The 23,990-nt window shown below is 40.7% G+C and overlaps 1 protein-coding gene across 1 annotated transcript in view; it reads right to left on the bottom strand.

Moving 5' to 3' along the window:
- Positions 1-10,774: 10,774 nt before the first annotated feature.
- The window catches only part of atp6ap2 (ATPase H+ transporting accessory protein 2), a 47,398-nt gene continuing 34,182 nt past the window's right edge, over positions 10,775-23,990 (bottom strand). The window contains exons 7-9 of the mRNA XM_041211924.1: positions 17,262-17,411; positions 13,915-14,034; positions 10,775-11,821 (exon numbers count right to left, since the gene is read on the bottom strand). Of these exons, the coding sequence (XP_041067858.1) occupies positions 11,627-11,821; positions 13,915-14,034; positions 17,262-17,411 (465 nt within the window). The 3' untranslated portion in view covers positions 10,775-11,626. The remainder of the gene's footprint in view (positions 11,822-13,914; positions 14,035-17,261; positions 17,412-23,990) is intronic.

Genomic DNA, 23,990 nt, shown 5'->3' with positions numbered 1-23,990 from the left:
GAAAACAATCTCTCAGCGTCCACCCTATCAAACCCTTTCAGAATCTTGTATGTTTCATGAGATCATCACTGATTCTTCTAAACTCTGGAGAATATAAGCCCAATTTACTCAGTCTCTCAACATAGGTCAACCCCCTTATCCCAGGGACCAATTTAGTGAACCTTTGCTCTACTGCCTCCAATGTGAATATATCCTTCCTTAAAAGTGGACACCAAAACTGCACATAGTACTCCGGATGTGGTCTCACCGAAACCCTGTACAACTGTAGCAAACCTTCTTTATTTTTGCACTCCAACCCTTTTGTAAAGGGGATAGGGGTTGTCAGCATTTTCCCTTTCAACCTGACTGTGACACTACGCTAACAACTGACTGAAGGTAATCAGTCAAGCTCGCAACGTGGCTCATTTACACTTGCTAGAAGTGACAGACATTCATACACAGGGACCCGTTCTCTGCAACCAGTATGTTCAAGTCTTGCGCCTTTTTTGAATTACCCGGAATGTTGGGAAGCCAACATTTGCCCTCCTAATTGCTTGCTACACCTGTCTGCTAACTTACGGCGTTCCTTATATGAGCACATCCAAGTCTCTTTGAATATCAACACTTACAAGTTTCTCATCTTTTAAAAAATATTCTTCTTTTCTATTCTTATGACCAAAGTGAATAGTTTCACACTTCCCCACATTATACCCCATCTACCATCTCATTGCCCAGTCACTTAACCTATCCATATCTCTTTGCAGCCTCTCTGTGTCCTATCCACAGCTTACCTTCCTACCTAGCTTGGTATCATCAGCAAACTTTGATGCATTGCTCTCTGTCTCTTCATCTAAATCAGTAATATGGATTATAAATAGCTGAGGCCCCAGCACTGATCCTTGCAGCACTCCACTAAAGCCCAGTTTATGCCCACTCAATCTGTTAACCAATTCTCCATCCATGCTAATAAATTACCTCCAACTCCATTAGCCCTTATCTCACCTATTAACCTTTTGTGTGGCACCTTATTGAATGCCTTTTGGAAATAGATATACTACATCTACTGATTCCCCTTTATCTACCCTACTAGTTATATCCTCAACAAACTCTAATATATTGTCAAACAGGGTTTCCCTTAAGTAAAAACATGTTGCATTGTTCTAATCATACTGTACTTTTCTAACTGCATTGTTAAGACTTCCTTAATAATGGATTCCAACATTTCCCAACAACTGATGTTCAAACTGGCCTGTATTTTGCTGTTTTCTCTCTCCCTCCTTTCTTGAAAAATGTTGTAATATTTGCCAACTTGCAATCTCATGGGACCATTCCTGAATGTAAGGAATTTTGGAAAATCACATCTAGCACATCCACTATCTCAGCAGCTATCTCTTTCAGAACCCTAGGGTGTAGGCTATCAGGTCCCTGGATTTGTCAGATTTAGTCCCTTAAGTTTCTCCAATACTTCTTTTCTGTTGATATTAATTTCTTTCCTCTTTTAAGCTCCTAGGTTAGCAATTATTTCTGGTATAGAACTTGTGTTTTTTACTGTGAAGACGGACAAAAAATAAATTACCTTTTCCATAACTTTCTGGTATCAAAGATTTTAATCGTGAAGCAACCTTGCTTTATTTCTGACATTAGTTTGATAGGATCCTCAAACGATGTTAATTTCTTCATCGACAGAAATTTATATTTGTGTTGGGTGAGCCTTCTCAGTAATGTTGTATAATTTGAATTGTGTCTCCTTGTCAATATGCATGCTTATCTTGAGCCTTGTCTATCTTGTTTGTGACTTTTTATAAAAGCCTGTTAGTTGTATTTTGACTTTTGATTAAAACACTAGGTATTTTTGCACTGATATTGGGCTAATTTAGATCTTTGTCTAAAATTATCTTACCTTTCACAAGATCAATTGAACTTCAAATGCAAGATTTTCATGGACACTCGTCTGACTTATACAATTGCCTTTATATCTGATTTAATCTTTATTTCTCCTAGTTCTTCCTGTCATCACATCTCCTAGAACTTAAATCCATATTTCACTGTGTAGGTGTTTGTACCAATAGGAAGGTTTTTATCCATTCATTTTGACAAACCCCTAGCAATCTAGTTACCAAGTATTATGTTTCCAGCTATGTAGTGATATATGCTGTAATCTGGTTGGTTTATTCTACATAAACCATGGACACTTCAGGGTACAATGTCAAAGTCACACCAGCTAGATTATATAAAGAAGACGCATGGATTAATAGGTAAAATTTTATGAAAGTTTTTTGATATCAATGCTTAAGATTAGTTTATATCAAATTGCAGGTGCCCATATCCCACAACCACGACTTAATCTAAAGAAAATTACCATCTATATTACATGACACAGCCTCCTCATCTCTATATCTTACACTTCTTCTCTTCATCAAGCTTTCCTACTTACATTCCTCTTCAGGAGGTTGTGTGATACTCATTTGTTTGTATTTATTCAGGGCATGTGAGGATCGCTAGCAGGGCCGGCACATTTTGCCCAATTTTAATTGCCCTTGAGATGGGTGTGGTGAGTCACCTTCTTGAATCACTGCAGTCCATGTAGTTGGTGTAGGTACACCCGCAATGCTGTTTTTTTCCATTCATTCATGGGATGTGAGCATCGCTGGCTAGGCCAGCATTTATTGCCCATCCCTAATAGCCCTTGAGAAGGTGGTGGTGAGCTGCCTTCTTGAAGCACTGCAGCCCATGTGGTGTAGGTATACCCATAGTGCTGTTAGGGAGGGAATTCCAGGATTTTGACCAATGACAGTGAAGGAATGGCGATATATTTCCAAGTCAAGATGGTGAATGACTTGGAGGGGAACTTGCAGGTGCTGCCCTTGTCCTTCTAGATGGTAGAGGTGGCGGGTTTGGAAGGTGCAGCCGAAGCAGCCTTGATGTGTTGCTGCAGTGCATCTCATAGATGGTACACACTGCTGCCACTGAATGTCAGCAGTGGAGGGATTGAATGTTTAAGGTAGTAGATAGGTACCAATCAAGAGGGCTGCTTTGTTCTGGATGGTGTCAAGCTTCTTGTTGGGTAGAGTGCTGGCAGCCTTGGATTATAAAATACTACACCAGGACCCAAATCCTGTCCTCACCTAATGTTTCCAAATCTCATTATTTCTAGCAGGGGTCACTGGAGATTTTGGGAGTAAGAAGGCTTGCTGAATTTCCCCATCTCAAGTCTAAAGGCTGAGTTTAAATCAGCCACTATTGCTACCCTTACTAAGAATGAACATGGTAGTCATACATAAATGTGATGCATTTAATTATTGAGCCAATAACACACTTGACTAAGTTTTCTCACTAAGATTCTGACTGAGAATAGGGGATTTTACCTTTAAGATATCAGAGTCCAAAAGTAGCAATATATTAATATTATGGAAAGATGTATTTAGTAATAGTGGTTGTGGAAGTATGGGTAAATGGCATTGGATCTTTATTTTATTAAGTAAGAGAAAGCATTAAATGCTGGTGTTTTGGAACTCCAAAGGGCAAGCATGATTAATTCCCCTCAGTCTGAAATATAAACTCGAATTTTAACTTGTGTAATTGCAAATCAATTGGCAGTTAAGTCAGTCAAGTGGAAGTTGGTCACTGGCCAGGTATTAATTAGAAACTGATTGATAATTTGAAACTAACTTGTCAAGAGTTCCACCTTCAGCACAGAGGAATGAGATGGGAACAAAAGTAAAGTAAGGGCTCCAAAAGTGATAATTTAGTGAAATTGGGAACTTGTTATAGAGAATGAAGGAATTAAAGTAGGCAAATTGATACTATATGCAAGTCATATGAATTTTATAGCAGAACAAACAAAAATTTAAAATGACATCACAGGAAGGGATGGACAGATGGTTCCAGCATTTATTAATAACTCAGACAAACATCTGTTGGAAGTATCATCAACACATGTTGCTTGAGCTGAAAATCTCAGGCATGAGAAGGAAAAAAAATCTGACATCAAGGAAGGAGGGAGGTTTTTGGAGTGGGTTTAAGAGGCTAGTTACAATGATGAGAGATAGAGAGAACACCAGGGAGGACATAGAATGAGTGGCTGAGAGGCATAAAGAAGGTAGAACAGGAGTGTCCAGACCAACTTATTTTCTGAAACAGATTTAAGGTTCTAGTTACTTGCACCAACAGACAAAAGATGGCTGGGGGGGTTGGAGGAAAATCAGTAACACAGCTAGAAATATATAATGGTAAATGATTTAATAAGTAGCCTGACAGATTATTTTGCAGTGCAGATCAACAGTCCCAGATGCTTGATTGTCTGTTAGGTGCTAGAATAAGGGACATATTGCATAGGCTGGTTAAAGATTTTGGAAGAGGTGGAGAGCAACCAGATGTCATGGTATCAAAAAGCAGAAAAACTTCTTCAGCTTTGCTTCAAATTTTAAAAATTCATTTATGGGTTCTGGGTGTCACTGGCCGGGCCAGCATTTATTGTCCATCCCGAATTGTCCTTGAAAAGATGGTAGTGATCTGCCTTCTTGAACGGCTGCAGTCCATGTGTTGTAGGAACACCCACAGTGATATTAGGAAGTTCCAGGATTTTGACCCAGCAACTGAAGGAATGGCAATATAGTTCCAAGTCAGGGAGGTGCGTGGTTTGGAGGGGAACTGGCAGGTACTGCCCTTGTCCTTCTAGTTGGTTGAGTTTACGGATTTGGAAGGTGCCGTCATTTCCACTCCATCCTTCTCTCAGTTTCACATGGTCTATCTCTGACTCTTCCCTTCCCTTTCTTGACCTCTCTGTCTCCATCAACAATCAACTAATTTTCATTATAAACCCACTGACTCACACAGTCACTGCAACTACACTTGCTTGCACCCTACACCCTGTAAGGATTCCATTCTCCCAGTTCCTTCATCTCCATTGCACCCACTCTAATTATGCAACATTCCACACCAGCACTTCTGAAATGTCTTCTTTTTCCTTTAACCAAGGATTCCCCCACACCATGGTTGACAGGATCCTCCACCATGTCAACCACATTTCTGCTCTCATCTCCACCCCCTTTCTTCCTTCCTGAAATATGATAGGGTTCCATTTATCCTCACCTTCAACCCCACCAGCTTCTATATTAACTGGATAATTTTCTGCCATCTTTAACATGATGCCACCACAAAATACATCTTCCTCTCCCCTCACCTTTCAGCAATCCAAAGGGACCATTCTCTCCTTGATACCCTGGGCCATTCCTTAGTTACCCCCAATATCCTTCTCCTTCCCATGGCAATTTTCCATGCAAACATAGGAGATGCAACACCTGCCCTTTTACAAACATATGAATTTGGAGCAGGATTAGGCCACTCAGTCCATCAGTAAGATCATAGCTGATGTTTTTAACCTCAACTTCGCATTCCTGCTTGCCCCGATAACCTTTCACCCCTTTGCTCATCAAGAATCTATCTACCTCTGCCTTAAAGATATTCAAGGACTCTACCTCAACCACCTTTTGAGGAAGAGAATTCCAAAGTCTCTCAATCCTCTGAGAAATTTTTTTCCTCATCTCTGTCCTAAATGGGCGACCCCTTATTTTGAAATAGTGACCGCCCCCTCTCCTCCAAAAACTCCTTCCAGGTGAAGCAGCAATATACATGTACTTCTTTCAATCTAGTGTACAGCATTTGCTGCTCAAAATGTGATCTCTATATTGGGGAAACTAAACAGATTGGGTGACCACTTTGCGGAACATCTCCACAAGCATGACCCTGAGCTTCCAGTGGCCTGTCATTTTCATCCTCCACCTTGCTCTCCCTGCTGACATTTCTGTCCTCAGCATACTGCACTGTTCCAGTGAAGCTCAATCTAAGCTTGTGGAACATCACATCTTTCAAATAGGCACTTCATAGCCTTCTGGACTCAACATTGAGTTCAACAATTTTCAGACAATAATCTGTGCTCCACTTTGTTTCTTTTTATTTGCTTGGTTTTTTTCCCCTTTCAGTTTGCAGCATACCTGCGCTGGCACATCTTTTGTTTCTTTTCTTGTCCCATCATCATTCCCTTTGGCTCTGGAAGACTAACGCTTCAGTCACTCAATCTCTCCTGACTTTCACCCTATCACACACCAGCCTTTTGGCCTTGACCCATCCAGCCCTTGCTCAGGACCATCTTTAACTTTTCACAGTTCTGATGAAAGGTCACAGACCTGAAATGCTAACTGTGTTTCTCTCCACAGATGCTGCTGAGCATTTCCAGCATTTTCTGCTTTTATTTCAGACATCATGATGGGGGATCCTACGTCAGTAGTGCACACCTTTAGATGAATTTATAACGTCTAGGAACCAAGTTTAGGTGCAGGATTTCACAGATGGTAATGTCAGCATTACTACCCTAGCCATACAGTAGAACACAGGTCAGGAAAGCATTAGGTAATCGACACAGTTTAAGTAAGTTATATTGGTATTTTTGGGTGTTAGGAATGAGTTTTAGTTTTAAAGTTTAAGTTTGATTTGTACTTCTGCATGTGTGTATTAAGAAAGGCAAATGGAGTTTTAGCTTCACTTTAAAAAGGTGTTTGTATTTCTAATGAGAGTTTACATCTTAAGCAGTTAAACAAACACAAGGGTAGAAGAATTGGGCTGTAGCCCAGCAACAGAGGTCCAGAGAGGCCAGTCCTTCCCACAGACACACTCAGAAGAGGAGAAACAGTAGTTTGTTTTGGAAGCTGTTGGAGTTCAGCTGGTTTTGAAGACTGCTGCCAAACAGAAGCCAACTCCCAAGCTAAAGTTGGTTGAAAGTAGCTGGCAGGAGAGACTGGGAAAGGGGACAGATAGTCAGCCCCAAGCTAAAAAAAACCCCCAAGAATCCAGGGGAATGGAACAAAAGAAATTCCCAAGCAAACCTTCTAGTCAAAGGAAGGACAGGAGCCTGGAAAAGGTCCTGTTAAGTGAAGTTAAGAGTGAGGGACAGAGAGAAAGGTTCCAAGCTTCAGATTTAAAGAGACAAAAGTTGCAGGAAATACATTTAAAACAGGAACAACTTGCAAGAGGCAAGAATGTTCAAAAAGACAACTGAAGGTCTGTAACTCATTGCGATGGGCATGTGAAGCACTGGTACTGTTGATGGCTCAGTTGGTGAGAGAAAGTGCATGGATGACAGCTTGATTGCATGTGGTGACCCAGGGAAGAGGAACAGCAGAGGGAGAGCTCGAAACCCTGGAGGTGAGCACTTGCGGAAAGTGTCTGAGAGAAAGCATCAGCTTGGGAGAAGTTCCCAAGGTGAATTATTGGAAAGTGGAGATTGGAAACCCTTGCATGAAAAACAGAGTTCAATGAGACTGGTTGGTTCAATGTGACAAGTGTCTGGGGGGAGTTGACGAGATCTATAGCATCTGATTGAGGTGGCATCTGTCACTTGGTTGCAGAGTGTGGTGTCTGACCAAAGGGTGCTATAGATTTACACAGACTGTGTACCTACTGAGAAAATTAGAGTATAAGATAGCTTTGTAACTTGTGTTATCCTTACAAATCTGCAAAGGCATAGTTGTAGGTGAAGGAGTATTGTGATATAGTTCATCATTTCTTGTTAAATTAGTGTTTTATTCTTTTGTTAAAATTCATTAGCTGACTCTGGTGACTCTGTTCAGTAGCCACTCTCCACATACCCAAACAAATAAAAGCTAGGACCTATCAAGCTGGGTTCCACCCTGGGATCAGGCTTATCCAGGGGTAATCTCAGCAGGGGATCATAAAGGTTTGGGAAATAAGGCATGGTTAAAAGAATAGTATCAAGCAGAAGAAAGATTCCACTTTGTGCATTAGCACCAGTTCTGGGGTAGTTGGGATCTGTTCAGCAAGAATTGGCTACATCTGAACAGGGATGTTTAAACCATTTCAGCAGTAAATTAGCACTAATGTAAACTGTATTACTTGAAAAAAAGATACATATCTAGGCTTTTCAACTTGCACACATCAGGACACTCAAAAAGGCCAATATAAGAGGGAAAACAACAATTTATACTGTACGTGAAGGGTGCTGATTGGTTGGCAAGTGGGGTTGCCATGGAGAATGCACCACGATGGTGACTGACAATTAGCTGCCCAGCATTGTTTGAAATTTAAACCAGGCAACTTCTCCCTGATTGGTCGAGGCATTGCCCTGAAGAATGAATCAGTGAATGGTTGTCACTTATTTTTTTTAGCTGAAACAGTGCAATGTGTGTACGTTCTTTCTGTCTGCAAAGAACACGGCCCTGTGTATTAATACATGTAGCTTGCAGTACATGCAAATGTTCCACATTGCGAGCCAGACTGACAATCTTGAATTGGTTGTCAGCGTAATTCTTAGCAGATTGAGGATTATTTAGCAGATGTCTGATCACGGAATCACATCTAATGTTGGACACTGCGTTTTGAGTTTTGCATGCATGCACTGGTTGGGTACGGTCTGTACCCTGCTCATCGTGAACAGCGGTGGGAGCAGGCTGTTCGATACAATCCATCAGTCTTTGGGACGTATGGCCTACATAACTAGCATCACACTGGCTTTGAAATTCATACACCACATTGCCTATCACACAAATGAGTGTAGTGTGTTTTTTTGGCTTGATGGCAGCATCTTGTTATTGGCGAATACCACTCATGTTGCTGCTGTTGCTCAAATTTTTAAGATACCTTGCCCTTCCAGAGTAATCTGAGGTAAACTGGTCACTTTTCAGGGCTAAAGTGATGGCCTTAGGCACATTCATGGATTTGTGTGATATACTGCACAAAATGACCTGATCAGGGCAGCTATTATCCCTGCAAGATGCCTTTGATGTGCCCTATTTCAGCATCAAGGTTGCATGGTGAGCAAATGGCTCAGGCCCCATTTACAAAGTTGCCAATAAGACCAATCTTATAGCGCTATAAAAGGCTTGCTAAATGTAGGGATGTGTATTACAGACTTTGGAGTTATTGGATAGAAATGCAGGAAGAAATCTACAATCAGAATAGGGATGAGTAGAAATAAAAATGATTATTGTAGATTTTTTTGATAGAGGGGAAATTAAATCAATAGTAAAGGTACCAGTACATATCAGTTTAAAAACTAGAATTGTTGAAAGCAAGGTAGAACAGAACCTGCTGAGGTTTTCCAGGTAATTCTGTTTTTGTTTTAGAACCAGAGAGAATTCAGCTTGCAGATGATCAAAAAATTGGCAAAGCATTTGCTGCGTACTCTGCATCAGTTTTTACTAAAAAGAGGGATTTTAGAGAGATGAATCCTGAAGTGTTTTGAGAGCAAGGTGTGTGAAATTTGTGGTGGAAAATTTTAGATAACTTAGTTAAGCTAAAGGAAGACAAAGCACCAAGGCCTAATGGGATATATCCTAGCATCCCAAAAAGTGCAGAAGAAAATAGTTATGGCCCTGGAAATTATTGCAAGACTCCGTTGTGTTTAGTGCCAGTGGCCAGTAAAATGGCCAATGTACCAATTTTTAAAAGAGGAAATTTACATAATTACAGCACTGTTAGTTGAATATGTGATGAGTTCAAGGATGAAATGATCATACAGCTTGGACAACGTACCCTATTTTTTTTGTAGTGTATAGCCCATTCATTTAAATGCAGAGACCCTTTAATTTCTTTGTGCAGCCATGCACACATGCTAACTTAAAGGGGCCAAACTGTGTGCGGCCTGTGCAGAAAATTTTGGTTGCTTAGTTGCTTGAAGGAACATCAATACTCATGGGCAAGTTACAAGAAGCTAGCATGGATTTGAAACTGGAAAAATCATGCTCACCAAACTGGAATGCTTTGAGACATGGCTGATGGGGAAAATGCAGTGGATATAGTCTACATGAGATTTAAGAAAACCTTTAACAAAGTAGAACACAGGAGATTATTAGAGAAGATTAAAGGGTATGCAATTAGGAGGAGGATAGCAAACTGGATTGGTTAGGAGAGCAGCTCAACTGAAATTTAGACAGTTTTTTCAGAATGGTTCAAAATAGATTTTGGTTCAAGGAAAACCTCTATTCAATGGTGTTAAAATTTGCAGATTATGTTGAAAGAGGGCATGTAGTTCATTATTTAGTAGGTCAAAAGGATATCGATAAAATGGGGAATGGGCTAAAAATTGGGGGTGGAAATCAAAGCAAATATGAGGTGATAATTTTCGTTAAAAAAATAAATTGTACTCTGATTGGGAGTGGACTCCATGCTGTGGAAGAACATAGGAATTTGTGGGTACAGGTTCATAGGACATCAAGGCAGCACCTCAAGAAGATATAGGCAAGTTTAGAAAAAGCTTGTGGAATTTTAGGTTTTTGAGAGGTGTAGAAAATAAAAGTCAAAATTAGGCCTCAGTTAGAGTACTGGAACTGCACTATAGGAATTGAGCAGCATCTGAGTGTATAAGAATACAAATAGCAAGAAAAATAAATTATTTTCTTTTTCATAAAAACATAGTACAGAACAATGTAACAGAAAACAGAAAGCAAGAGAAACCAATTTAGTGTTATGAGGATGGGAATGCAATTCCAGAATTAGTGGTTAAACCATCAACAGTCAATATTAGATTGGGTAGACAGGTGAAGGAAAAGGAATTGGAAAGATATGGGAACAGGACCAATGTGATTGGAACTATTTTCTTTTGTAGAAAATAAATGTCAACCCAAGTTGAGCAAAATGGCCTGTTTCCATGTTGTACCTGCTATGGATTTCTAATGTTCAAAATGGGATATCTGAGACTTGGGCTGTATGCTACAAGTTCACATTTGCTGATTTCCATAACAGCAATGAAGTTTACTTTCGCAGTAAATTTAACTATTAAATATTTACATTTAATTCTTTATTAACATTTGCATTGAACATCAGTAAAACACAGCCATTCACAAATAGCAGGACTGACCACTAATTTCTACCATTATTTTTGTCAGATACCAGAATTATTCCATCTCAAACATAACTGAAACAGTTACAATTGAACCACACAAAACACATGACCACCATTCAGGAGTCTGCATAGCAGTTTACATATTTTACACCACATTCACTAGCTTTGAAAATAAAGAAACCAAATAATTTCACAATCAATTTCCTAAGGTCAGATAAGTTTTTGCAGTGCATTTCTGATCACAGCTGCCATGTCTATCCATGATACTTTCACTATTATAACATGAAAATGACAATCTGAATTAAACAGTAAGCTGTGCACAGTGGTGATTTACAAAAGCAGAAATAGTGCCAACATATACACAGATTTGATTGTAAAATAAAAAGATATTAGAAATGAAATTGCAAGGCTTTTATCCAATGGAATGGTTTAGTGAAAGGTAAATTCGTGTTTGGCTATTTATCTCAAGTCTGGAATACAAAAACAAGTTATTTCCTTGTTCTCAAACCATATCACAATATAAGAAATCAAAAAAATCATCCATGACCAGGCAATCAGCTCATCAATTCCAGAGTTAGGGTTAATAGCCATGAGACACAGGTATTTTAGCAAGGTACTATGGAAATATTTAATTTTACATACCAAGTGAATTTTATTATTCTCCCACTATCAACATTGTGCAAGAACAAACTCTAGTAGTCTTGATACCATAACCTTTTCCAGAACTTCAGAAATATACATTATTTTCATTAGCTGGGTTCTTTGGACTTAATGTGAAGCAAGCATTCCATTTTATTCCATTTTAATTCGCTGACTAGTCATTCTATAGATAATGCTGTCATAACCAGGATCCATGTTCCACAGGTTGTAGGCAATGACGATCACAGCTAAAGCAAGGCCTATCATCAACCAGAGGACAATATTGAATACAACAGCATAGTTATAGTTGTATTGGTAGGCCAAACCATATGGACTGCCTGGGTTGCTCTATAAAGAGAACAAAAATGTTAGCAATATGTTATTGGTCCTTCATTAGCCAGAGCCTCAAGATATAACTATTGTGAATTTTAAAAATACACTTAAACTGCCTGTAGAATCAGTAATTTTTTTTTTCCAAAGAGTCTGTTTAAGCAAATGCTTACACTTAGACAAAAATAAAATACTGCAGATGCTGGAAATCTGAGATAAAAACGGAAAACTGCTGGAAATAAATCAGCAGGTCTGGTAGCATCTGTGGCTAGAGAAAAACAGTCAACATTTCAGGTTGATGACCCTTAACTCTATTTCTCTCTCCATAGATGCCGCCAAACCTGTTGAGCATTTCCAGCATTTTCTGTTTTTATACTTAGTCCTTTGTAGAAAGACTGATCACTACTAGCCTTTCCTTAAAAACAAAAGACAGCTGTATTTCCTTAACCTGAAGTTCTGTGAATCTCAAAATTGTTACAGGGCAGGAGGCCATGCAGTCCATCATGCCTGTACCAGCTCTCTGAATGAGCAATTCACCTAGTGCCATTCTCTGCCTTCTCCCCATAATCCTGCACATTCTTCCTTTTCAGGTAACAATCCAATGCCCCCTTGATTGAACCTGCCCCTACCACATTCTCAGGCAATGCATTCCAGACCTAAACTACTCGCTATGCGAGAAAAGGTTTTCCTCATGCTGCTTTTGTTTCTTTTGCCAATTATTTTAAATCTGTGCCCTCTGGTTCTTGACCTTTTCAGAAGTGGGAACAGTTTCTCCCCATTTACTCTGTCCAGACCCCTCACGATTTTGAATACCTCTATCAAATCTCCTCTCAGTCTTCTCTTCTTCAAGGAAAACAGTCCCAACTTCTCCAATTTATCTTCAGAACTGAAGTTCCTCATCCCTGAGGAAATCTTTTCTGCACTTTCCCCAATGCCTTCACATTTTCCTAAAACGTGGCACCCAGAACCAGATGAAATTCTTCAGCTGAGGCCGAACTAGTGTCTTATACAAATTCAACATAACCTCAGAGATAAAAACAAAAAAACTGCGGATGCTGGAAATCCAAAACAAAAACAGAATTACCTGGAAAAACTCAGCAGGTCTGGCAGCATCGGCGGAGAAGAAAAGAGTTGACGTTTCGAGTCCTCATGACCCTTCGACAGTTCTGTCAAAGGGTCATGAGGACTCGAAACGTCAACTCTTTTCTTCTCCGCCGATGCTGCCAGACCTGCTGAGTTTTTCCAGGTAATTCTGTTTTTGTTTTCAACATAACCTCCTTGTTCTTGTTAAAGGCTCTACATAAGCTGTTGTTACTTATTTTAACGTAATCAATGCTGGCACCCAAGATTTAGATTTCAGTGACTGCTATCTGTGGCCATTAGTTCTGGTCTTGTTCACAAGTGGAAACATCTTTACATCAACTCTATCAAATATTTTTAGCATCACCACTTTCAAAGAGTTTCAGAACCTTATGAGTTAGTCACTAGTCTGCAGTCATATACTGTATGCTTTTAAGGGGGATTTGGAGTGAGAGGGATTCTGCCAAGGGACAGGCTTTTTTGTACCTGGATGGCCACCTACCTGAATAAAGAGCTTACTCACAGGGAAAACAAATACCTGTTTAAAAACCACAAAACGGAAATGTAACAGGGCTTTTTGACTTATTCAGTCAGTTCTGAATTTTGAACACTTCTCTTGGTCATAAGTTTTCAAGTTGCAAATTGTTTCCTGAGCTCCATTTCCTTTTCAAAAAACAAGCAAAAAAATCTCTGAAGTTGGGCAACACTGGCCACAGTTATTGCCCCTCATTGGCTGACCTTTAAAGTTCCTCATAAAGCAAAGGGCTTGCATTTATATAGTGCCTCAGGGTATCCCAAAGTGCGTTACAGTCAAAGTAGTATTACCGAAGTGTAGTCACTGTTGTAATGTGGGAAACCAATTCATGCACAGCAAGCTCCCACAAACAGAAATATGATAAAGGCCATATAATTTGTTTCCAGTGTTGTTGGCTGAAGGATAAAAATAAATTGTCTTAATTCACATTATATGACCAAACTATTTAAGCAGGCTCTAGGACCGGAACTATGGGACTAACATATGCTATACTTACTATGGATGGAGACTCTAGAATAGACCGAGTCTTCCTCACAAGAGAGACATCAAAATTCTTCACCGTCAACAATTCAATCAAAGCATTTCCACTGTAAATGGAGAACACCTCATCTGCAAACTAAAAAAAAAGAAATTTCCATTCATGTAGATCTTGGCATATGTTGGGAGTTGCACATCCCTATAAGTTTCATTAGAAGTGTTCAGTGGGGTCATGCAAATTATGTGCAAGTTACAATAAAAGGACGAACACCTCCTGCCATTCAATGAGACTTAATTTTTAACGGATTTTTAAAGAGACAAGATAAAAGAAACACCCTCAAAATAACTGAAAACTGTTCTAAGCTCAGTACTTTAAAACTATTAAAAGATTGGTACAAAGTGTAAATTATACAATGAAACATTAGTTAGCTGGGGCACTTTCAATTCAACTTGTATTTATATATTGGCTTTAACAGAGAAAAATGTCCTAAGGTGCTTAACAGAGGCATATTCAAAAAAAAAGGTTGTCAAACTAAATGAGGTGGTAATAGTAAGAATTGCCATAAAATTGACAAATGAATTGGGTTTTAAAGGAGCATCTTAAATGGGAAGGAGGTGATGACAAAGGAGATTAGGGAAGCAATTCCAGAATGTAGACCCTAGGTGAGCTTAAAGGACAGCTGTCAGTGATGGACCAAAGGAAGCAGAATGCACGAGAGGCCACATTTGGAGGAATGGAGAGTTCTAGGAAGGCTGCATGTCTAGGCTTCATCAACAGCACTGTCCAAACTTGTGACCTCTATCACCTGGAAGAACCAGAGCCGCCGGTACATGGGGAATACCACTTGCAAGCTCTCCTCCAAGTCACACACCATTGTGATGTAGAAACCTACTGTAATTTCTTTACAATAGGCAGTGTTTGGGGTATACCTATGAAGTTTACAAAGGTGGCTTACCACCACATTCTCAAGAGCAATTAGGGATAGGCGATAAATCATCAGCACACATGTGGAAGCTGACACCATATCTGTAAATTATGTCACCAACACACAATATGTAGAAGAGAAAAGAGGAAAGGGCCAAGAATAGATTCTTGGACGATCCAAGGCATCATTGTGAGGGCAGGAAGAGAAGCTACTACTGGAGATGTTTTCGCTACAATCTGATAGTGAAAAGAGAAACCAAACAAGCTCAGTCCTTTGAATTGGAGAGGCATTTGAGGAAGATTGTGTGGGCAAAGGGTTCATTGCAGGGTGAGACTGCCACTTGCTCATCTGCTCAAGCCTGATGCTATCAATGCTGTGTGAGAGAAAAACCTTACTATTCTTAGACTATAAATGCTAACATTGAAAAGCATTGTGTGCATATTAGATACAAAAAACAGGAATTATCTGGGCAACTTTTAAAACAATGCCCTTGCTTTAAGAGTTTTGAGCAAAATGGGAATGAGGTCATGAATGTGGCAGGTCAGTATCAGATGCAGTATGACTTTCTTCCCATTAACATGAATGGATGTAAAATATTAGAGATTACAAATAGTCCATATTGACTACAATATCTCTATTCCTGATAATGTGAAGCGCTTCAGCTCCTGAACTGCAAGAATTAAAATCGGTTACCATATTATACAACCATGAAAATTTTAGAAAGTTTTCAACAAGTTGGCTATTGCTCAATTCCTCCCAGTAAATTAGCATATGATCCAAATTAATGCAGGAGGAAGATATTTACATTCTACTACAGAAGGGAAAGTGGTGAGAAGGGAAATAGTCATTTTAAACCCATTAGTTAATTTCAGCAGCACTTGAACTCAACATTAAAACTATTGGAAAGTGGCAAAGATGCATGGCTTTTGTGAGCATAAATAGCACATATTCCAATCATTTTACATGACAGTAATTAAATGTCAATTCCTAATGTTATAACAAAGTCGGAATAGAAAAAATAACTATGTAAAATAGCTTTCATCTTAAAAACAATTAATTTCTATATTGTAAGTGCTTCATTGAAATTTTTTTTTGTAATTGCTTGATTATTAATTTTTGCTTTGAAAACCACATTGCACAGAACAGACTATGTAAATCCAAACTCAGTGGCTCGAGTCACAACTTTAATTGCAGCTTAAAATAATAAACTTGGCAACTACAATGGTTCGATTTAAAACTTTATTTCTGGGCATTTTTTTTAAAAAATGCTGAATTTAGCATTTCCTTCATTGTGATTATTTTTGTAGAATCAGCTTAGATTCAAGTGTTTGCAAAAAACGTATTAAAACTGATCATTTCTCCAATACTGTATCAACTCCCAACAGGATGGAATTACATTTATCATTACTAAACATGAGGATTAGCTGTTTTTGAATTAATGACAACATCCACTGATTTTAAACACTCTTTCAAAAGAATTGTTACCACCCAAGGCATTTATAGTCAAGCACATTGAACTGCTAACTATCTTAACAAGGGAGTAGTAGAAATTGAACTTTACTGCATCTATTTTATGGGTGCAACAAGGGCCAATATCCTGTGCCCCAAGAATGCTTGAAAGACATCCAACCTACTTTTTCTCAAGCATCCTCAACAGCCACCTAAAACAGACTTTGGGGCCCTCATTTACATATGTAAAAATCTAACCTGTTTTATGTCCCTTTGCAGAATTCAGATTATGATTTCAGCATTTAGTGTTCATGCTCATGACAGGTAAATAATAGTCAACTCAATTAAAATGCCATGTTCAAAGTTGAAATTAATTCCAAATTCATCCCTTTCTGGTCCCCATGCAAGCTAATGTGGTCCCATTCAAAAGCTAGCATCATGCCCCTCCTCAAAAACAAAATCAGTTTGAGAATAATCTTAAATTTTTATCCATATAATTGGCATGAACAAATGAACCAAAATCTACTCGATCCCATCTCATTTTACCTAATCTTCAGCTATAATGGGTGAAAAACCATGTGCTGTATGGAACATACATAGCAGATTTGGACCAGGATCCATTGGCAGATTATATTGACATCAAAATAATTATGTTTTGTTAATTTTGTCCAAAGCAATAATGATTTTGAACACGTACAACCTGTGAGATATTGCACTTGATATCAGATTAACCCCAGATACAATGTTGGTATAATGTTGAAAACTTCTCTTCCAAAAATACTCTACTTATGAGCACAGGTTGGGAAGCAATAGAAGCAAATACCATGTCTGTGGAAGCAACAAGGTTGTACTGAGTAAAAAAATCTTGAAAATATTCTTAACCTCTAGCTTGGTAAAAGTTGAAAAATCAACTTGGTGGCCAGAAGAAATCTGTAGAGTAGCAGGGTAAAGATTAGAGTGTGAAATGTAAACCCAAGTGATATTATTTTACCTTCTGGATGACTGAAGCAAGGATTTGGGCAGCATCACGAAACTGCTGGGACTCCTGCCCATAACGTTTTATAATCTCTTCCAGACCTGCCAGCTCCAGTGAATAAAGGTCAGGTGAATGGTCTTTTGCCAAATGTTTGTGCCTGAATAGCTGTGGGAATATTTTATATCCAAGGTTACTTTTTTAAAAAATTGCCCATTGAAGTCAAATTAACTTTGTATTGTAGCCAAAACGTAATAGAGGGTCCTCAAAGTATGTTGGATGTTCACACATGCTTTATATTGTGCAGGAATTTAACAGCAAAGAAAATCCACTTTTGAATTGCACCACTAGAGAGAGTATTAGACTCGAAATATTGGTGGGATACATACACTTTCAAATCTCCCAACATTAACTTCTCAACAAGCAAGTTGCCAAGTTCCCAATGTTACTGATCAAAGAAGACCGTTTTAAATTCAGAGCTTGTCCTCTGTTCACTGCCTTTCTACTGTTCTGGAAGGGAGCACATCTCTGGAGAATAACTACCAATTGACATTCATGACCATGACAGGTAAATAATATTACCAAGATCACCCTTGAAACCACAATCTTTACTCATTGTTGAAATGAATTCTAAGTTCATCCTTTCCTGGCTGCCACACTTCTCCTCCTCCTTCAGGTACCATGCCTGAAAAGGGCATTAGCAAACATGAACTTCCATTGGATTGTCCATAACTGGCAAAGTACTGCATTTGGTTTGCTGTTGCCTTCTGCAGTATGGCTGACCAGGAAAGTTCTGCTTTTTTTTTGCCTGCCATCAGGCGTATTGGAAGGATTTACAGGCTGATAGTAGACCTGTTTGGCCACGTTATGGACATACAATCTGTGGCCATCAAGTCCTGATGTGGGACTTGAACCTGGAGCTTCTGGCCCAGAGGTAGGGATGCTACCACTGCACCACAAGACCTCCGACTGCCATGCAAGGCGATATTATAAATGTTTCTGTCAAACTGTCCCCTTTTTCAAGGCTGCCATCTTTCCAGTCTTCAACAAAAAAACCCTCCTCTGTCCAGCTAACAACCACTACATTTCCAACCTCCTTGATCATGTTGCCTCCCAGATCCTTGACCATATCTCAATACTCCATTTGAATGTCTCTAAATCAGGTTTCTGTCCATCACAGTGCCTCAGCAAAGTGGTGCAAACTGGGCATGAAAAACATTTTGCCTATGGCAATGATGCACAATACCTCCTCCTCCCTCTCTGTAGCCCTTAAACACAATTAACCACGCTATCCTCCTCCATTTTCCAACTCTATGGGGCTGTTTGATTCCACTCTTACTGATCTTATAAACAAAGCATCTTCAGCAATGGCCTCTTTCTAATTAACAGAGTCAAATGGGCTTCCACAGGGATCCATAATTAGTCTCTCCTCTACATCTTGCCTCTTGGTGACATCACCCACAAACGTACAGTTACTGCGCAAGCCCCACCCATGCAAGTCCATACCCACACCTTTCTCTAATTTCTCCATCTCCCCTCATGTCATCTCCATCTTGTCCATGAGACCCACCTTCTGCTCTCACGACCCTACTCCCACTGAACTACTGACCTCCAAACATTCCTTCTTGGCCCCCACATTGGCTGATATTAACATTCTCTCTGCCTCAGCTCAGCGATTGCTGAAATCCTCATCCAAGCCTTTGTTACCTCTAGGCTTAACTATTCCAACGCACTTGGAATGCACTCTTGCTGGCCTCCCACGGTCTAGGCCAGTTAGCCTAACATGTATCATTGGGAAAATGTTAGAAGCTATTATTAAAGATTTTATAGCTGGGCACTTAGAAAAGTTCATGGTAATCAGGCAGAGTCAACGTGGTTTTGTGAAAGGGAAATCATGGGCACGATCTTCAACCCGTTGTGGGAGTTGTGCAGGAACGGGTGGGTTCCTGATCGGTGCCCCTGGTCGGGGGCGTGCCACCATTTTACATGGGCGGGCCAATTAAGGCCCGTCCAGCATGACATCCGCCAGGAAGCGTTATGCGCTCCCTGTGCAGGCGGGAGGGTGGGGGAATTCCCTGAGCCTGAGTTGTGCTCCTTCGTGCTGCCTCAGGGAGATTGGCTTAAGTTTGAAAGTTTGATTAAAGATGAGAAAAAAAATGCTGACATGTCCACTCATGTGCCAGTGTCACGTGAGCTGGGACATGTCAATTTCTTTTATTTAGACATTTCATAAAAATTTTAATACCCCCATGAAACCTCATCCTGCTCGTGGATGAGGTTTCATGTTTTTTCAGAAGACTGCCTGGGCTCCCGGCCTGCCCGCCAACCTTAAGGTTGGACAGGCAGGTCCATTGATTACCTCAATTACTTTATTAATGCCTTAAGCGGCCATTGACAGGTTGGCGGGCGCGCAGCTGACTCGGCTCTGCACGCGCTGACCTGAAAGTGTAAATGACACGGGAAGACTTTGGGACGTCTGCCTGTCGCCCCGCGTCATTTTACGCGTATGCGGACGGGCCCCGCCCGGAAGATGCAGCCCCATGTTTAACCAATTTATTGGAGTTCTCTGAAGGAGTCACATGTGATTTTGATAAAGGAGAACCTATGGATGTACTGTACTTAGATTTCCAGAGGCATTTGATAAGATGCCTCATCAAAAGGTTAACGCAGAAAATAAAAGCCCATATTGTAGGGGTAACATATTGGCATGGACAGAAGATGGGCTAACTAACAGGAAGCAAAGAGTTGGCATAAACTGGTCTTTTTCTGGTTGGCAGGATGTGACAAGTGGCATGCCACAGGATCAGTGCTGGGGCCTCAACATTTTACAATTTATATAAATGACTTTGATGAAGGTATGGTTGCTAAATTTACAGACAACACAAAAGATAGGTAGGAAAATAAGTTGCAAAGAGGACATAAGGAGGCTACAAAGGAACACAGATGGGCTAAGTGAGTGGGCAAAGATCTGGCAAATTAAGAATGTGGGCAAATGTGAACTTGTCCATTTTAGCATGAAGAATAAAAAAGCATATTATCTAAATAGTGAGAGATTGCAGAGCTCTGAGATGCAGAGGATTTGGGTGTCCTAGTGCATTAATTACAAAAGGCTAGTATGCAGGTACTGCAAGTAATTAGGAAAGCTAATAGAATGTTATCATTTATTGTGAGGGGAATTGATTACAAGAGTAAGGAGGTTACGCTTCAGTTATACAGGGCAGCGGTGAGACCACATCTGGAGTACTGGTCTCCTTCTTTAGGGAAATATATAAATGTGTTAGAAGCAGTTCAGAGCAGGTTTACTAGACTAATACCAGGAATGGGCGGGTTGTCTCATGAGGAAAGGTTGGACAGATTAGGCTTGTATCTATTGGAATTTAGAAGAGTAAGAGGTGACTTGATTGAAACCTTTAAGATCCCAAGGGATCTTGACAGGGTAGATGTGGAGAGGGTGTTTCCTTTTGTGGGAGAATCTAGGACTAAGGGGTCACGGTTTAAAAATAAGGGGTCGCTCATTTAAGACAGGGATGAAGAGAAAGTTTTTCTCTCAAAGGGTCGAATGTCTCGAATTCTCTTCCACAAAAGTCAGTGAAAGCAGAGTCTTTGAATATTTTTAAGACAGAGCAAGATAGATTCTTGATTAACAAAAGGGTGAAAGGTTATTGGGGGTATGCAGGAATGTGGGGTTGAGGTTACAATCAGATCAGCTTTGATCTTAATGAATGGTGGAGCAGGCTTGAGGAGCCAAGTGACCTACTCCTGCTCCAGATTTGTATGTTCATCTACCCTCTGTAAACCTGAGGTCCTGCAAAACCGCTGCCGTGTCCTTACTTGTGGCAAGTCCCATTCACCTATCAACTCTCCATCACTGACCTACATTGGCTCCTGGTTAAGTAGTGCCTCAAATTTAAAATTCTCATCCTTGCTTGAAAATCTAACAATAGCATCACCCATCCCTACTTTTGTAATCTCCTTACAGTTCCAAAACAGATACGTACGCTCCTCACGTTCCTGCTTTTTAAATATCTCCAATTTTAATTGCTCAATCATTGGTTGCTATGCCTTCAGCTGCCACAGCCCTAAGCTGTGGAGTTTTGTCGCTAAAACTCTCCATCTCTCTACATTGCTTTCCTCCTTTAAGGCAGATGTTAAAATGAACCAAACTTTTGCCAGCGTCCCTAACATTACTGAAAGTGGTTGGGTATCAAACTTGTTTTATAACACTGAGGTGTAATTAGGTAAAGTGATATATTTGTACAAGTGGTTGTTGTTGTTGTTGTATTATCACAGCACCTATTTCTACCTCCATTACCCCACCCAACTCTGCCCCTGTCTCAGCTCCATATCTAAGGAAGGATATGCTTGCCTTGGAGATGGTATGTTGAAGGTTCACCAGATTTTTTTCTTTCAGGGCATGGGCAACACCGACTAGGCCAACACTTTTATTGCCCATCCCGAATTGGGCTCAAGAAGGTGAGCTGCCTTCTCTGAATGCTGCAATCCATGTAGGTACACCCATAGTGCAGCCTGGGAGGGAGTTCCATGATTTTGACCCAGTGAAGGTGAAAGAGTAACGATATATTTCCAAGTCAAGGTGCTGTGTGGCTTTTCGGGGAACTTCCAGGTAGTGGTGTTCCCATCTATCTGCTGTCCTTGTCTTTCTAGGTGGTAGAGGTTGTGGGTTTGGATGGTGCTGTAGTGCATCTTGTAAATGGTACTCACTGCTGCTGCAGTGTTAGTGGTGGAGGGAGTGGATGTTGGAGGTGGATGGAGTGCCAATCAAGTGGGCTGCTTTGTCCTGAACAGTGTCGAGTTTAAGTGTTGTTGGAGCTGCACTCATCCAGGCAAGTGAAGAGTATTCCATCACATTCCTGACTAGTCCTTTGTAGACGGTGGACTGGCATTAGGGAGACAGATGAGTTACTCTCCATTGAATTCCCAGCCTCTGACCTGCTCATGTAGCCACAGTTTTTAATATGGCTGGTCCAGTTCAGATTCTGGTCAATGGTAACCCCCCAGGAGGTTCCCAATGGGGGAATTCAGCAGTGGTAACGGCATTGAATGTCATGGGCAATGGCTAGATTCTCTCTTGTTGGAGATGGTCATTGCCTGGCACTTGTATGGCACAAATGTTACTTGCTACTTATCAGGAATGTTGTCCAGGTCTTGCTGCATATGGGACACACCACTTCAGTTTCTGAGAAGTCAAGAATGGTGAACATTGTGCAATCATTCATGAACATCCCAATCTCTGACCTTATGATGGAGGGAAGGCCATTGATGAAGCAGCTGAAGATGGTTGGGCCTAGGACACTACCCTGAGGTACTCCTGCAGTGACGTCCCGGGACTGAGATGATTGATCCCCACCAACTACAACCATCTTCCTTTGTGCTAGGTGCGACTCCAACCAGCGGAGAGTTTTCCCCCGATTTCCAATGTTTTGCTAGGGCTCCTTGATGCCACACTCGGTCAAATGCTGCCTTGATGTCAAGGGCAGTCATGCTCGCCTCACATCGAGTTCAGCTCTTTTGTCCATGATTGGACTAAGGCTGTAATGAGTTTAGGAGCTGAGTGGCCCTGGTGGAACCCTAACTGAGTACCAGTGAGCAGGTTATTGCTGAGTAAGTGCTGCTTGAAAGTACTGTTGACGACCCCTCCCATCACTTTGCAATGATCGAGAGTAGACTGATAGGGGTGGTAAGTGGCTGGGTGGGATTTGTCCTGCTTTTTGTGGACAGGACATACCTGGACAGTTTTCCACATTGCTGGGTAGATGAGTGTTGTTGCCATACTGGAACTGCTTGGCTAAGGGCACGATTAGTTCTGGAGCACAAGACTACATTATTATTGATGGAATGTTGTCAGGACCCATAGCCTTTGCAGTATCCAGTGCCTTCAGCCGTATCTTGATATCACGTGGAGTGAATCGAATTGGCTGAAGACTCATATCTGTGATGCTGGGAACCTCGGGAGTAGCCCAAGATGGATCATCCACACGGCACTTCTAGCTGAAGATTGTTGCAAATGCTTCAACCTTACCTTTTGCACTGATGTGCTGTCCTCCCCCATCATTTGTGGATGGGGTAATTTGAAGTTTAACTATCCACCACCATTCACAACTAGATGTGGCATTACTGCAGAGCTTAGATCTGATCTGTTGGTTGTGGGATCGCTTAGCTCGGTCTATCGCATGCTGCTTTTGCTGTTTGGCACGCGAGCAGTCCGGAGTTGTAGCTTCATCAGGTTGACAACTAATTTTTAGGTATGTCTGGTGCTGCTGCAATGCCCTCCTGCACTCTTCATTGAACCACAATTTATCTCCTGGCTTGGTAGAATGGGGCATATGCCAGGCCATGAGGTTACAGATTGTGGGTGTATACAATTCTCCTGCTGTTGATGGCCCGTAGCACCTTATAAATGTCCACTTTTGAGTTGCTAGATCTGTTTAGCATTTAGCATAGTGGCAGTGCCAAACAAAACGATGGAGGGGAACCTCAACGTGAAGAATGGACTTTGTCTCCACAAGGACTGTTGGGTGGTCACTCCTATCAATACTGTCATGGACAGATACATCTGTGACAGGTAGATTGGTGAGGATGAGGTCAAGTAAGTTTTTCCCTCTTGCTGGTTCCCTCAGCACTTGCCACAGACCCAGTCTAGTAGCTATGTCCTTTAGGACTCAGCCAGTAGTGGTTCACTCGATTGGTTCCTGGGATTAAGGACTGTCCTATGATGAGAGGCTGAGT

Source organism: Carcharodon carcharias, chromosome 18 (genome assembly GCF_017639515.1).
Source record: "Carcharodon carcharias isolate sCarCar2 chromosome 18, sCarCar2.pri, whole genome shotgun sequence".
NCBI lineage: Eukaryota > Metazoa > Chordata > Chondrichthyes > Lamniformes > Lamnidae > Carcharodon > Carcharodon carcharias.
This window is presented reverse-complemented; position numbering and strand designations above follow the sequence as displayed.